Source organism: Anabas testudineus, chromosome 1 (genome assembly GCF_900324465.2).
Source record: "Anabas testudineus chromosome 1, fAnaTes1.2, whole genome shotgun sequence".
Taxonomy (NCBI): Eukaryota; Metazoa; Chordata; class Actinopteri; order Anabantiformes; family Anabantidae; genus Anabas; species Anabas testudineus.
In genome coordinates, this window is record NC_046610.1 from 17,107,739 (window position 1) to 17,123,909 (window position 16,171).

A 16,171-nucleotide genomic window follows, 5' to 3' on the forward strand; every position below is an offset into this window, starting at 1 on the left:
CCTCTCTGTGTCTCTTCATTGCTGTCGTCATTGGGAAAAAGCCTGGGAGTGGCAGGAAGGAGGAGAGGCAAACGAAGAAGAAAGAGGAGGAAGACGACAAAGAGATTGGGCACGCGAATCAGGATTTTCCTATTGATTTGCACAGCATCCCTCCATTTACGGCAGCAGGTACACTTTACTCTCTGTAGGATTTTTCTGCATCGCCCTTCATGCAGTGGCACTTGCAGCATAACACGATAATGTCTTTGTTCATGACCTAGACTGACATTTAAATTATCATATAGATGTGGATTTTAAGATGGTTTTTAATATTAGAGCTTAATTCCCAAATGTCCATGTATCTATTGAATAATAATAATAATAGTAATAATAATAATAATTATAATAATAACAATGCTTTCGTCTCCTAAGTGTAGTACTCAGCTGTTGTTGTTAATCCAACAGACCACCAAAAAATGGGATATAAAATGTATTCCAACTTCTACTTTATACCTACCTTTTAAAAATCTTGTTTTTGTTTAACTGTTTCTCTCCCACTGTTACTAAATGAATTACCTTATTTCTATCAGCTTGATGAGCAGACTGCAGTAACAATTCAAAATACAGTGGCCAGAAAAAGTATGTGGACCTTTTGGAATATCATGTTTTTTTGCATTTACTGCATATCATCATGAAAACATCATCCCAACTGTAAACTGTGGTGGAGGAAACATCATGATTTGGGCCTGCTTTGCTGCATCAGGGCCTGTCCAGCTTGCAGTGATTGAGGGCAGGGTAAATTGAAAAAGTGTATCAAATCCTTCAGGATAATGTGAGAATGTCCGTTCGTCGGCTGAAACTCTGTAGAAGTTGGGTGATACAACGGGACAATGACCCAAAAACACACAACCGAATGGCTTCAGATAAACAAAATCCGCCTTTTGGAGTGGCCAAGTGAGACCCCAGACCTCAACCCTATAGAGATGCTATGGAAAAACTTGAAGAGAGACACACACGAGATGTCTAAAGAATATGACAGAGCTAAAGCAGTTCTGAAGGAAGAATGGGCTAAAATTCCTCCTTAAGGATGTGCAGGTCTGATCCACAGCTACAGGAAGCACCTAGTTATGGTTATTTATGGTTGTTCTCAATAAAAACATTAAAGATCATAATTGTTTTTGTGTTATAATTTTAGACAAATTCTATTTGTTAATGCTCTTAACTTAAATAAAGATCAGAGCACATTTTATGACAGATTAATACAGAAAACCATGCAATTGCCACCTCCACTCCACTAAATCACCCTAAGTGAGGAAATGTTGGTATGGCTTTATGAGGGGGGGTTTTAGGATCAGGCACCGCAACCACATACAACTATTTTGCAAACGCATCCAATCAGTTTGTGAGCCTGTGTCAACATTACCAGAATCCTTCTGTGACCACACACTCGTGTCTGTGTGTGTCTGTCAGCATGGCTGAAGGCTCGGCATCTCTAGCAGAGGTGGAAACCGCCTTCCAGAAGTTTGCAATCCATGGAGACACCAAAGCCAGAGGGAAGGAGATGAATGGCAAGAACTTCGCTAAACTCTGCAAGGACTGTCACATCACTGATGGCAAGAATGTCACCACCACAGATGTCGACATCGTTTTCAGCAAAGTCAAGTAAGGTTTCATTCATTCTCCACCACAGCTAAAAGATTAGTAACAGAGCAGCCCTGTGACAGCGTAAAAATCATGGGGAATCAGTAATCATAATTGTGAATTGGACTTTCTTTTTACGTATTTAACTCTCTACCCTGTGATCATATTTCTCAGATATGTCGAAATGAAAAGCTAAAATTCAATCTTGCACGTTTCCAGTGTTTGATCTAAATACAGTACAGAACAGCTGAACATAATCAAACTGTGACACAGGATTCTTTGCTAGGCTCTTGGCAATATTAAGTATTCATATGCAAATATGCACACGTCTCAACGCTGTGTTTTCTCAGGGCAAAGTCGGCTCGTGTAATCACATTCGAGCAGTTTAACCAGGCCCTGACTGAGTTGGCACCCAAGCGTTTTAAAGGCAAAAGCAAAGAGGAGGCACTTGAGCAGCTCTACAGTCTCCTTATTGGAAAGGAACCTGCCAATGTCGGAGTCACTGTGAGTAGGCCTGTTTCATACGATATAACCACTACACTCGTTTCACTGTTTTTGCTCCATGTGCCAACCACAGTTTATCTGAAAAATTATAATATAAAAGAGAGATTGATTTCCAACTACCTCTGCCTTTCCCACTGCCGATCACCTGGATCAGGTGAGTTCAGCCAATCAGAAGCAGGAGTGATTGGAAAACAAGCAAGACTGTGGCGGTCTAGGGCTGTCAAGACCCTCACTCTAGGAAAATGTCTGCCATGTTGTCTTTCTTAATTATACCACCAGATGGCACCAATGAAAATTATGTTTAAAAAAAAGGAGAGGAACGTGTTCTTACATCAATGACAAATGATGAATTATGAGGTGTCTTACTATTTCATCTTAGTTTACTTTAAATTGAATCTTGTATTGTTTTTAGAAAGTAGCCAAGGCAGCAGCAGTGGACAGACTGACCGATACAACCAAGTACACTGGGTCACATAAGGAGCGCTTCGACGAATCGGGCAAAGGAAAAGGAAAATCTGGACGCGATGACATCCCAGACACCAGCGGCTACGTGTCAGCTTACAAGGGCAGTGGCACTTATGATGAAAAAGTGAAACAAGCATAATCCAGCCAGATTATAAACACTTTGTCTCATCATTAACCTGAATCAGAGGTATTAAGAGAACAACAAAACTCACAAAAGGAATATGTACTGTGGGCCTACTAATAATACTAACAATTAAACAAAATAAACAAATGAACAAAGGAAATGATTGTGGTAACTAGGATGTGAAGTGCAAAGAAATAATTTCCTGCAAAGAATCCAAAGATAGTGAAGATGCTTGTGATACCTGATGTAAATAGAGCATTTCAATGGGCTGTTGCATAAATAAGTGATAGTGCTTTTTAAATTGTATTATTTTAAAGGTACTGAAACATAAATCTGTACTTGTGGTCCAACAAGCCTCGTAGAAACTAACTAACAAAGTAAGCTTTGTACTTTCACGTAACACTGTGCCTTGCTATCGATGTAGCTGCAGGTGGGAATGCTCTGCTGTGATGTGCTGCTGCTCTCCCTTACCTTGATGCAATGGAAGATAATTGAGTTGACTTAAAAGAGTGACACATTTTTTATTGTTAATAACTTAATCACTGACAGCGTTATTGTTTCAGGATATTTTACCTTCTTTCATTGATCAAATGAAGAAGATCTTTTTTCTTACAGAACAAAACATAGTAGTCTCATGTGAATATGTAGTTCTGTACATGCATGTACTTTAAACTTAATACAGTTCACATCTCAGTGACTGATATGAGCGACTGCAATAAAACAAAACAGAATTAAATCCTTTAGAACCTTTTTATTTAGTTTGAACACACATACAGCATTTGAGAAAATATTGTTAAGGTCTACGCAAAATATCATCTCCATTAGACCCTTGTGCTTTTATCGTCACCATGCTTTAACTGGTTTGTGACTGGATTCCAGAAATATCCTCAATCATAAAGTAATGTTCACATGCATGCTAACTGGACCGTTGTTGTTCTTTAGAAGAAAAATAATATCATTCAGTGTTGGGCTGTGCAGCTCTCTTCTTCTGCATCTCGCACTATAGACCTGGGTTTTGTATGAACATCATGTCACTGAACAGTACCGTGTCTGTTTCCTATGGATTATCATGTCTAACTTGTCATTCACCATATTCACAGAGAGTAACATCTGCATTCATGAATTATGAGATTCTCAGTTAAGATTTAGTTTTGTTTTTATTCCTCTCTAGGCATGAAACAGACAATGCAATTGAATTTTTTTTATGAACCTATTTTTCATGGAGTTATAAAAAATACTTTTGACTTTTTAACAAAAAACAATAACATGTATTTAACAAACCAATAGCAGAAATTATATACTGTGTGAAAGCTATGAAATAAAAAAATAATAATGCTAATCTGATGTTTTCTCACATTTTAACTCATTTTAATACTTTTCAAAAATGTTGAACCTAGTGGCTGACTGATGAACTACAGAGTTTCTAGGATTTTCTACATAAAATCATGGAGATGTTGTCCATGGCTCTTCCAACCCTAACCCAAAGCCATGCATATACAAGAGAACAGCTTTTGAATAGCCGTCCACTGTAGTGCCCACTGTGCATGAAAGGGTTAATGCATAACGAAGGAATAACCCAATAAAACTGTCACATTGTGAAACTTTTGCAGAGTGATCACTTGTGTTTATACATAACTAAACCAAATCTGACCTGTTGATAATCAAAGGGAAATGTTTCTGTCTCATTTCATTAGATACGGTAAGTTTTGTGGTTTCAAATACTGTTAGAGCAGCACATTCATTTTGTGAAAAAATAACATCACTACACAGGTCATCTCATTCAACCTCTTGTGTCCTCATGGTCTGACCATGACCATTGACAGGACATGCATGAGACAGTGGCTCAAACTCACACATCATCTACAATCACCTGTAGTCACCTGGACAGGTGCAGAGGGATGATAGCAAAGGCTTATCAACACCACACCAGATCCTACTATTCTCACCCCGGGGGCAACAGATACTGATGATTTGTCATGCTCGTACAGCACAGCACATCAAGTTATAGCTACTAGTGTTGTGTATGTCTCTGAGATTGACTAGAAAAGTCTTTCATGTGATCCACCGCCAACATGATGACGTTACTGAGCGGGCAATTATTGCGTCACTGGCAGGGACGAATTACCTAACTAGAAAATTCCAAATGCAACACCTGCAACTCTAGATCCTTTATTTATTTACTTGGAAACTAATGATGGAATAACAAATGCCTTTTTCTTACATTTAATCGAACCCTTGAATTAAACTTGAAGGGCATCTTAACTGTACTTTAACTGTATATATTCTACAGTGACATGTGCCCGCTTCTATACTTAACATATGCAAATCAAGAGCAATACAAAATTATAATTAGGGTGGTTCACACACACTTCACACACACACGCCAAGCAATTGCTCTGGAACTTTCAGAACCTGGGACACAGACACATTACATTTCACATTGTGTTGGAACATAAAATAAATCTGTTCTTAAGATGACAGGGTGAAATGAAATTCTTAATTCTTTAATTTATAAATAATTAGTTTACTTTTTGGGGTTTCAACCTATATATGTAAATAAAACTGGAAAAAAAAGAACTATACCAGTAACATTTTTGCAAAAAATAGCAGATACAGTCTTTTTGTTTGTGCTGTAGTTTAATTAAAGCAGGAATGTGAGCACTCCAGATATATTAGACATAAGTCCTGTACATAAGTTTAAAGTGAACTCTGCGGTTCCCTCCAGCTGATTTAAGTTGTTTCCTGTCTTTCCGCTCATTTAGTTTCACAGCTTGCAACTTTTGCTACAGTTTAGTTCATTCTCAGCACAATCACTGCTGCCAGACACAGCAGGCAGCACTTAAAAAAGAGAACTTGATAAACTCAATGCATGCTACAGGAGCAATGAGATGTGAAGACGACTGTGAAAGTGCAAGTGAGAGGCTTTTTCTGTCCAGAGAGCAGACAGGGGGACACTCTGCAGCTCTCATGGACACGACATCAATAACCCGACCCACTGCATCACGGATTATTTCAACGTCTGTGTGGAGAACACTGTGCTGTGTTTCTCCAATAACAAGCCCTGGGTGACCCCTGAGCTTAAAGCCCTGCTGAACAAGGAGAGGAGGGCTTTTATATCAGGAGACACAGGAGAGTTCATTTCCATTACATTTAATCATTTGGCACACGCTTTTATTCAAAGCGACTTACAAGTGAGGTAAGCTAATGAGGTCTTGACTAAGTGCTCCTACTGGAGGGAGGCCACAGCTGGGATTCAAACCTCAGTCTCCCGCATAGAAGGCAGTGACTGTACCCCTACGTCACCCAGCCACGCCATGTGTCAGCATGAACTCAAGTACAAGACAACTACAAGAAGAAGCTGGGGGAGAACAATGCCGTGATGTGTGGAGAGGCCTGAAGACCATATCTGGCCAGGGACAGAGGGCAGTCAGACGGCAGCTGATGAAGATCAGCGCTTCTCTAATGAGTTGAATTTGTTTTTCAACAGATCTGAAAGATTTGATCCCAGCTCCACTCCCTCTGCCACCTTTCTTCACTCCTCCTTACACATATCCACCTTCCCCTGCTGTCCACCTCTGGACTACATCACCAACAGGCCACAGTAAGTTAGGCTACGTAACTGTATGTCTGAAGTGTTAGTTTGCAGCATTGGGGCACGCTCAGGCTCTCACCATTCCTCTTCACCCTATAAACTTCAGGGCTCGGACACAGAGATGGTGGACAGCTTTAAGTACATGGGCGTACTGCACCTAAATAATAAACTGGACAGGTCCCATAACATTGATGGCCTATACAAGAGGGGTCAAAGTTGACTCCATCTTGTAAAGAGACTGAGGCCCTTTAGATTGTGCCGGCCTCTGTAACCTGGAAGCCTCACTTGTCCACTACGCTGCAGGGGGTGCAGGAGGTACGGACAATCATAGGAATAGACTGAACAAGCAGGTCAGGATCAAGCTGGTTACCACACATCTTTGACAGATTCCCACCACTGTAAGACTGTACAACTCCACAGTTTAACTGTATTCTTCTGGTGACACTAATCATAGCCACACCGGTCATACTGTTCCAATTCGAAATCAATTTATTAATATTTCTTGTAGATATCACTACACACAATCCTGTAAATATTTTTGTAAACATGTTATAAATACCTGTATTATTTTTGAACCCTCTAAATCAGCGGTGTCCAATCCTGGCCCTCGAGGGCCACTGTTCTGCTTGTTTTCCAACTCTCCCTGTCCTACCCAGTGCTGATCATCTGGCTCAGGTTTGTTAAGCCAATCAAACTGCGTAAGTACAGGGATGGTTAGAAAACAAGAGGGCCACAGGAGGTCCTTTCTGCCTGGGGCCATAAAACTGTTTCATACTTATCCTTACATATTTTGTGTATGTATTGAGTTTTTTGTATTTGTGTTGCTGTGGATCTGTCTGAATTGAGAGCAGCTGCTGCATAAAGAGGTGTCAAGACATGTACAGGTATTTGCACTTTCTATAACTTGGAAACCATAGATTTATGTCAATGGAATTTGAGATCACTGTATAGGCACAAGCGCACACAAGCCTAATACCAGTCAGAGGTCCAAGTGAACATAGTATGAATATTAGATTTGGACATGATGGATGTTATAGCTGCTGAATTATTCCACATAGAGGAATAGTGCAGTGGAAAATAAGCATGTTTTCATGTGTCATGTGCTACAGCTGTAGTTTGAATGATACTTCAACCGTGTCAGAGAATAGTCTCAAGTTTGGTGATCACTAATGTTTTATTGTATTTTAGTTTTGGCCTCTAGCCTTCCCATTGAAGGGCTGAACAGCTTGTGTAGCCAATGAGGTCCTCGTAGAGGGCAGAACAAACAATAAGATATGATGTTAAACTTGAGACTGAAGCAGCTTAATGTTATTATAATAACTGGTATTATATATTATGTTATGATATTTGTTTTAGTTGCATCTGTGATTTTTTTCCTGTGACAAAGTCTAAAACACTAACGTTGTGGGGCGGCAGTAGCTCAGGTGGTAGAGCAGTCGCCTACGAACCCCAGGGTGAGTGGTTCGATTCCCAGTTCCTCCTGGCTACTTGCTGAGGTGTCCTTGGACAAGACACCGAAACCCCGTAGTGTAGCGCTGACATACCGTCTAGCAGCTGTCCACCCACAATTTCCCCAAGGGGATCAATAAAGTATTCATTATTATTATTATTATTATGTTAACATTAACGGGTATGTTTGAGTTACATCCAGCAGATGGCAGCATTGTTGTACTAAGACCCCAGTAGTTGACTTGCTTGAGCAGCTCTCAACACTATGACTCTCCCAGTTACTATGTTTGTTTGTATTTAAAAAAAAATATATTTTATTTAATCTTTAGCTGAGGGCAGAGACGACTCAGTGAGGAGAAAGTCAGGCCGTGTTGCAAAGATACAGTAGGATGAGGAGGAGTAATGAATTAATGTGTTGCAAAAACAGTGGATTACCAGAACATTTGAGAGCCTATAGATGGCAAAAACAGAGGGAAGGGAAGGTGGGAGTTGTTTTTTCAGGAGGAGAGGATGGAAAATAAACATGGAGCCAGAGATAGAGGATGGGTATCCCTCTTCTTTTGTGCTACAGGCGCTGTGGAGGGATGAGAGAAAGACAGGCAGTGGCAGGTACAGACAGTGAGAAGACAGGAGCATAGAGTGAAGTAAGAGTGTGAGCAAACAGGGAATGTGAAGCTCACGAGGGGTTGGGAGTGATCGTAGGAGAGCAGATATTTGGTTTAGCTGGGGCATATCTGGGAGAGCAGGAGAGAAACACAAAGGTAGAATAAGAATAGACCCAGTGGAGAATGAGCACTGTACAAGCATTGACAGCAAGGTAAACTGTGTGTGTGTGTGTGTGTGTGTGTGTGTGTGTGTGTGTGTGTGTGTGTGTGTGTGTGTGTGTTACTCCAACATTCCCACCTGAGAATGAGGAAATGAATGCAGCTAAAAATACAGAGGGAAGGGTGAGTATGGATAGGGAGGAAGGGATTGGCGAGTCAAAATTCAGGCTACATACTGTATAACTGAGTCAGCTGCAGAAGTAAGAGACTCAGGGAGGAGGGAGAGGAATGAAAACATGAGTAAATGAGCAAAGGAAGGGAGGGAGGACTGGTGAGGATTAGAGAAAATGAGGAAGTACAAACTGTGGAGGGGGAAAGGAGGGGAAGGTAATATAGGAAAGTCAATACATGGGGTTTGAGAGGAATTAAGAAAATGAGAGGACAGCAAAGGAGGAAGGTAGGCTGCAAATGAAAGAGGGTGTGAGGAAAGAAATGATGATGGAATGAAACCTAAAGAGAGAGAAAACGAAGGAGAGAGAAATGCAGGAATTCTCTGGGAGGGAGAAGAGCAAGAGGGGAAAAAGGTAAGAATAGGAAAGAAGGCTGGGAAAGACAAACAGGAGGACAGGTTGAGAAGCGCAGACGCAGACGTAGGGAAAGAAGCACTGGATGGTAGAGAAGAGAGACCTGCAGTGTGGGACTAATATGAATGGATGGAAGGTTTAATGTATAGTGAACTTTGATAAGAGACAAAATAGGACAGAGGACAGTCTGGGAAGGATTGAACAGCATGAATTCACTGTCTACTTTCATGTACAAGACATTTCATGAGTTAGTTCAAGTAAATAAAGCAAAGAAACCATTCTGTTCTCGAAAGTCATCGTGAAAGTAAGGAAGGTTATAAACAGCACGGTCAGAATAGTGGTGGGATGTGCCGTGAGCAGTCATCGTCAAGACCTCATCTTTCCAGTCTCAATGGTTTACACGCCGAGAGATGAAGTAATGGATAGAGAGGCATATGGCAGGGGCACAGATGATTTAGGGAAAGGATTTTAGTTTCAAGGTAAAAAGATTGTGGAGGAACATAGATAAAACAGACAGCTACCAAGAGCTGAAGGTGCTATAGAGGTGGATCATTTTACTTTATTTTTAGTGGATTTGCTCAGGCTCAAATCAGCAAGAATGAAAGAAAGGCAGAACGGGGAGAGAGACTGCAGAAAGGAGACAGGCGTGGGCGGTGACAAGTCAATGTGATTCAGTTTATAGATATACCAAACTGGCTTTTCTATTTAGAAAATATGTTTTAGTGTATATAAGGGAAGTTTGCAGCGACTTCCCCCAAGCTAACATTACAGCACAGCAATGCATGGACTGTTTAGAGAAGTGATGATGGAGTGAGGAAAACTGCAAAAAGCAGAGTGGAAGGTGAGTAAATCAGATGCAGCACATGCATTGAGGATTCGGGAGCAAGCAGAAGGAAGGGGGGAGAGAAGTGGAGGCAACGAACAAGAAGGGAAACTGGTGTCCAGGTAACGTTTCAGTGAGTTAGTGCCAGCAGGACAGTAGGAGGCCTCCTCATCAAGTGGCTCACAGGGAGCAGACATTTATCACACATGACAGCGTTGCATTGTGTACAGTACATACTGTGAGTCCATCGTTTCCCCTCTTTTACACAGCTTGAAGAGAGTGAGTGTGTGTGTGTGTGTGTGTGTGTGTGTTTGTGCATGCGCACTCTTCAGCATATTATACTATTATATGATGCTGCTTTGACAGGGTGCAGACGCCGTGGCAGGTGAGGAGACACTGTTCCTTCTCTCTTTCCGAAGCTTCTCACTTTTCGTTTTTTCCTCTTTCTTTGCTTCAGTTGCTGCTCGTGCTTTTCCCTCTCCCTGTTTTTCTCCTTTGTCCTTTTTTCAGTCTCAATTTTCCCTTCCCACCCACACTTTCTTGAGCTCTGTTTACGGGTTTGTGCTCGTGCTACTTGGGGATGTATATATAACAAGTGAATCAACCCCACGTTAACACTGTCATGGGCACAGCTGTGGAAGGTCGAGTCGCCCACCGTACGTTAAAAGAAAAATAATTGTGTACCTGACAAAAAAAAAAAAAAGACAGGCAGCATTATTAGAGATAATAATATGTTGGCTACCACTACATAATGCCAGCTGTTTATTTTTCATGCCAGTAGAGGATTTATCTGATCATCTCCATAGTTACAACTATCACATCACTTAAAAGTTGACAACTACTTTTAAAAGAAGCTGAGTTTCAAAATTCACTCAGCAAAACACACGTCTCCATCCGAGCTCCTTGCAGAGTTCTCGGGACGTCTGCGTCACATTAATGTGTGTTGATGTTTTTCCGTTTTGACTTCTCTCCTTCTTTTTCTGCTGCTTCTTCACTATCAGGCAGCGTACAGTGTCAACAGCAGCCGTAGTCCCCAGTGCCATGTTATCACTCTCACTTCCTGCTGTACTTCAAATGAACTGCTCTGAAGGTACGAGTGGTTGGGAGTCAGAAGTAACATTGAAGTTTCCAGAAATAATAATGAAGACGCAGCTCGTGCAGGTGTGTGTATGTGTGTTTATTTTAGTCCTATTCTTTCCAAGATTGTTACAGATTCATGGAACAACATGCGGAAACAGGCTTTGCAACTGATGAAGAAGGACATGGGGACATGGGGACACGCCACAGTCAGGTAGAGAAGACGCAGACGATGGTGGACGGACACCACGAATGGTTGGGAAATCTTAACAACTATTTTTTAACCCTATGTTTTCTAACAGTGTTGGGATGTGTCTCTAAGATGTGGTGGGTAACAACTGTAAAAGGTGTGTAGTTACTGAAAAATGGAATTTGACATAAGATACAGGTAAAGGTCCAATAGCCCCATTCTTCAGTGGAACTTAGAGGGATTCAGAACATAACCACATTTCCTCCCCCACTAACACAGACTCAGTAGATTTGCCCTATTTTCCTAAATTAAATTTCTCTGTTGGATATAGACTCTGTTGGAAATGTCTTGATTCAGTAAGAAGGGACAATTTCTTTAAATATTGCAGAGACTCACTATATATGAGATATATTTTAAACGGTCTGTACCTGCATTTAGCCTCTGTCTGAGGACTAAAACTATCCTTAACTTTTAAATCACACAACTTTTGTAATTATGGATTTTTTCTCCTACATTTCCACCAACAGCAGATCAACAAAACCCATTTGAACATCATCGTCCTTTTCCAGCACATTACTTCTCCACTCTTTCTGCTGATTTATAACTGCAGATCCTTTAGTCGTTGTGATCAATCAAAAAGAAGTCGTTTTTTTTTTTTTTTTACAGCCTTTTCTCCTTAATTTGCGTGACGTCATAGAAGTATAGATCCTGTACGTGTCATCACGCTGTGTCTCGTTTGATTTCACTACATATTCTGTGATGCGATTCGGTCTCTTATTAAACTGGAAGCTGTCCTACTACACTTTTACTCCCTCCGTAGTGTGTCACAGGCTTGTGGCCAGGAGGAAGTAGATCCAGACCACGGACAGCAGCAGAGCCAATATATTTATGTTCCTTGTATTGACGTTGGTTTAAATCTCCAAGTTTTACCACTTAACTAAATTTTGTTTGGGACTACAGCAATATGCTTTTGTTAATAGATGGATCTTATTAAGATCTTCAAGCATCGTTAAACATATGTACTGTGTAAAAGCTTATTTGATTTATAGAAAGTAGAAATTCTTCTTACAGCCTCTTGACTCATAGCCAGTCGTTTGTGTTTGAGTCTGGACACAGTCCCTGTCTGATATAGAAACATCCTAGCATGTCCTATGAATTTCATTAGCTCACACAGCTGCTTGTGTCCTACAGCTACAGTCGTATCCTCTCTGTACCACGGGGTGCTACAGTACCAGGTCTGCCTGTTTTGGATTTCTGGTCACTTCTGGCATTAGGTTTGTGCTGAAGCATTACTTCATTGCTATCAGTGTAAGTGTGGCAAGTGGCCTGGATGGCCTGGGGATTAAAGTAATAAGTCACTCAAACATGAAGACTGTCATTTCTTACTGACAGGCATGATATAAAGGAAGCTGGTCTGTGCCTTGAAATGCTTGGGCCACTTTCTCCAGAAACACTGAAGTGGGTGGAAATGTTTTCATAAGAGTTAAATAAAATGGCAAATTACCAGTCAAAATACAGCATCAACAACTGCAGTGCACTGAGCTTTAACCTCAGTTACATAAATGCTGCACAAACCTGCTCATGCTATGAACTAAAATTACATTTACATTTTATAAGTAATTTTAAAGCTAAGTGTTAAATTAGGTTTATTATTTATTCATGACACCAGATAGAGTGAGAACATCCCATCCTGTAGGTTTGATATGTTCAATTCATGTCTCGTGTGTTTTCACCTACCTCTATTACAATTGAAAGTACTTGAAGGCAGCACATTATGCTAATACTGTTGTGACAAGTAAACAATATACAATTGCAGAAAATAATGAGGTACATCTTGTACATTTTGATTGACACAAGTCGTTTGGCTTGAAATTGTTTCATTGTGTGAAACTAACTATTTAGCGTTAGCTTTGGAGGAGCTATTACAACCTTTACTGATGGTTTGAACAAAGGCGCGCATCTTTCATGTGGACTGTCCCTTAAACTGGACTATTAAATCATGTTCCGTCTGATCTGGGATCTTCACATCGCAGCACCGTGGGGGAAAGAGACCATGCTAAGTATCGGTGTGGCTGGAGCATTGAAAAAGGAATATACTTCCAAGAGGTAAAGTGTTTTTCATCTGGCTGTATTGATTCCTTTTTAATTTGAAACGTGTCCCACTGTCAGCACGCTTTTCTTGAGAGTGACTTCCACTGGGATTTGCACTTTCATTTAAAGAGAGAGTCCAAGGGATTTATTTTGAATTTGTGCTACGTTTATTGCACAGCCCATATTCTCCACTGGACTGTGCCAGAGAACACTGGCTTTGATTTCTAATCAGTGCTGTTGTTTGGCATGCATCTGCTGTACCCCCACTGAGAGACTGTGATGAGAGAAAGGGGAAGTGATTAATGTAGTTCCTCCACAGGAACACGTCCAAAAGTGTTGTCACGGTAAGCAGACAAATGCACAGTCGCGATCAATGTGTTTGCTTTGTTTCTTTTTTCAGTGTATAGCCCATGATACAGCACACATTTCAAGTCCAATAATGGTTCAGGTCGTCTCTGCTCTCAATCGGTTTGCAGTTGGGTGATAAATGCACGTGTGCCCTTAAACTATTGCAGCGAACAGATTACAAAGTAGTGGCGTGAAGTGTGAAATGCAGTCGAGAGGAGAGAGTCTAAGACCGCAGCTGAGGTATGTTATTGAAGCTGAAGAATCCAGGGTTTCAGTGTTTAATGCATACGAAGGGTCAATATCTCTCTCTCTCTGCAGCATCAATTTAACCTCTCACAGTCCCCTCTAAACTTGCAGAAGTGCGATACTGAATTTCCTGAGTACCCTTTAAGGAGAGTTTGTGATGGAGAATTGATAAACAAACTGCAGTTTTTTTCCCCCAGTGTCCCGCGGCTCCAGAGAGAAATTATCTCCACAGTTGGCATGTGTTTATTTCCACTATTTGGATTATGTGGATGTTTGTTTTAAAATTAATTCCGCATTGTTAAAAGTACTGGTGAAAGACAGGCTGCACCTGCTCGTTGCTGTGGAGGATGCAGCAGGGGAGCCGGTTTTCATGGTAAGCCTAGAATAATTAACAGGGACAGAAAATCTGCTCGCACATATCTGATATTCTAATTAAGAACATGTTTGTTTCACTTTGTTTCTCTGTTTTGATTGTTGGAAGAAGGATCTGAACTGAAACATGGTGTCTTGAGAGAGTGTGATGCTGCGTCTGGAACATGCCCAAGTGTGTTAAAACAAAAAAAAAATAGAAATGCTGAGTGACATCTTGTACAGTGTCTTGTACAGTCTTGTACATCTTTTGTCTACTTTTCCCTTCATTTCATACTTACGTATACAGACTTACAAAAGTCTCAGCTGAAATGAAAGTGTGTTTCTGACCCCGTGTGTTGTTTCAGACAGGGAGTAAACTGAATTTAAATTTCGGGGGACGATCCTTCATTCAGCCACAGAAGGGCAGCAAGGAGCAACACAGCCTTATGATGCAAGACAAATGAGGAAGGAAAAAATAATGCAGGCAAGATGGTCATGGCAACAAAATGTGAGGTATTTGATCTGACTAAAAACAAAAGCTCATCTAAATGAGAAACTGCTGTTGTTTCAGCTGGTATCACAGAGTAGGAGTCCCCGGAGAGAAAACACAGAGTACAGAAACCATTAAAAGGACTACTCTGAAAAAAAATGGGTGAGAGATTGGTGGGAGTCTGGACTTTCAGTGTTTTTTTTTATTCTGTGTGGACGTGACAGCGTTTTAACTCCAGGTAACCTCTCCCTGTGTCAGGTGGGTTGCTGACACCCACCTGATGCTGAGCATTCCTTTGGAGACACGAAGCGGCCCAACAAGCACACGAGTGAAGCATCAACAAAAATGGCTGTTTGTATTAACGTCAGCTGCAGTTGTATCCTAGATGACAAAACCAGCACAATGGATTCAGCATTCAAAACACTGACCTTTTAATTGCTGATGAATATTCAGCCTCGAGTAGGATTTGTCTGTCTGCGACAGCCACTTTACAACAGTGCAGCTTAGAGATGCCGAGCACTGCGTCACCTCCTGGTTTGTCCTCTGTTGTCTTTCCTTTTATTGTTAATTTCCACTGTTTTGCACAAACCCTGGAATTTAATTGTTACACATCACCTCTCTGATTGCAGGGAAAAACTGATCACTCCCAGTTTTTATCAATATCCTTACAAGCCATTAATTAAAGCACTAAGGTAGGAGACAGGAAAATTGCAATTGAGTGAAAGGGCTTTTACTCAGGGTGGCTTCTACATCTGTTCTCCCCTCCTACATGTATGGTTAACAAGTAATAAATCTCTTACCTTCACACACGCACACGTGAGTCCACACATAAAGTGTGCGGTGTATCAACACATGCCCAGAAATCCAAAGGTGCACTAACACGTAGATATTGCCCACTACATTTGGAGGCGTATCTGGCATCTGATCTTTAATAACTTTTTTTTATCAGATGTAAATTCAATATAATGACAACATCCAGAGGGAAAGATCACATGCAGTATTGTAGGTGTGTGTGTGTGTGTGTTTAAAGCAGATGTGTGTGTGTGTATGTGTGTGTGTGGGCCCCATGCCTTAGAGCCCCCATAAAGTGGTGTGATTACACGTGTAGTCACGGCAATCACCTCCCACACCTTTTTAATGTGTTAAAGAAGCATCTGTGTGTGTGTGGGAGGGATGGAGAGGGTAGGGGGACAAATAAGGATGTAGAAAAAACACAAGCAGCATCAAAGAAGAAAAGAACAACTGGATACTACTAACTACTGATACTCTACTAACTATACTCAGACAGAAAGTAATGCAAGAGACAGGAAGAGAAGGAGAGAGACTGAAGAGACATACTGTACCAGAGTTGCTAACTAGTTATGATCACAAACAGAGGGATAGTCTGCAAAAGTCCTTTGTAGTCAATGACTGGCTGAAGTCTGGAACCCATAGACTTGGCCAGATGCTGAGT

At 41.0% G+C, this 16,171-nt stretch overlaps 1 protein-coding gene across 1 annotated transcript; it reads left to right on the forward strand.

Moving 5' to 3' along the window:
* Window positions 1-3,449, forward strand: tppp2 (tubulin polymerization-promoting protein family member 2). The gene is made up of 4 exons (XM_026360780.2): window positions 1-168; window positions 1,450-1,641; window positions 1,971-2,124; window positions 2,537-3,449. Exons 2-4 carry the CDS (start codon window positions 1,451-1,453, stop codon window positions 2,726-2,728), a joined length of 537 nt encoding a protein of 178 aa, XP_026216565.1. The 5' UTR covers window positions 1-168; window position 1,450; the 3' UTR covers window positions 2,729-3,449.
* Window positions 3,450-16,171: the final 12,722 nt, after the last annotated feature.

Bases quoted from the DNA above. Each gene is read 5' to 3' on its own strand.
- tppp2 (XM_026360780.2), top strand. From the start codon at position 1,451: ATGGCTGAAGGCTCGGCATCTCTAGCAGAGGTGGAAACCGCCTTCCAG. The intron at 1,642-1,970 runs GTAAGGTTTCAT...GTGTTTTCTCAG, and splicing joins ATCGTTTTCAGCAAAGTCAA to GGCAAAGTCGGCTCGTGTAA. The intron at 2,125-2,536 runs GTGAGTAGGCCT...TATTGTTTTTAG, and splicing joins CTGCCAATGTCGGAGTCACT to AAAGTAGCCAAGGCAGCAGC.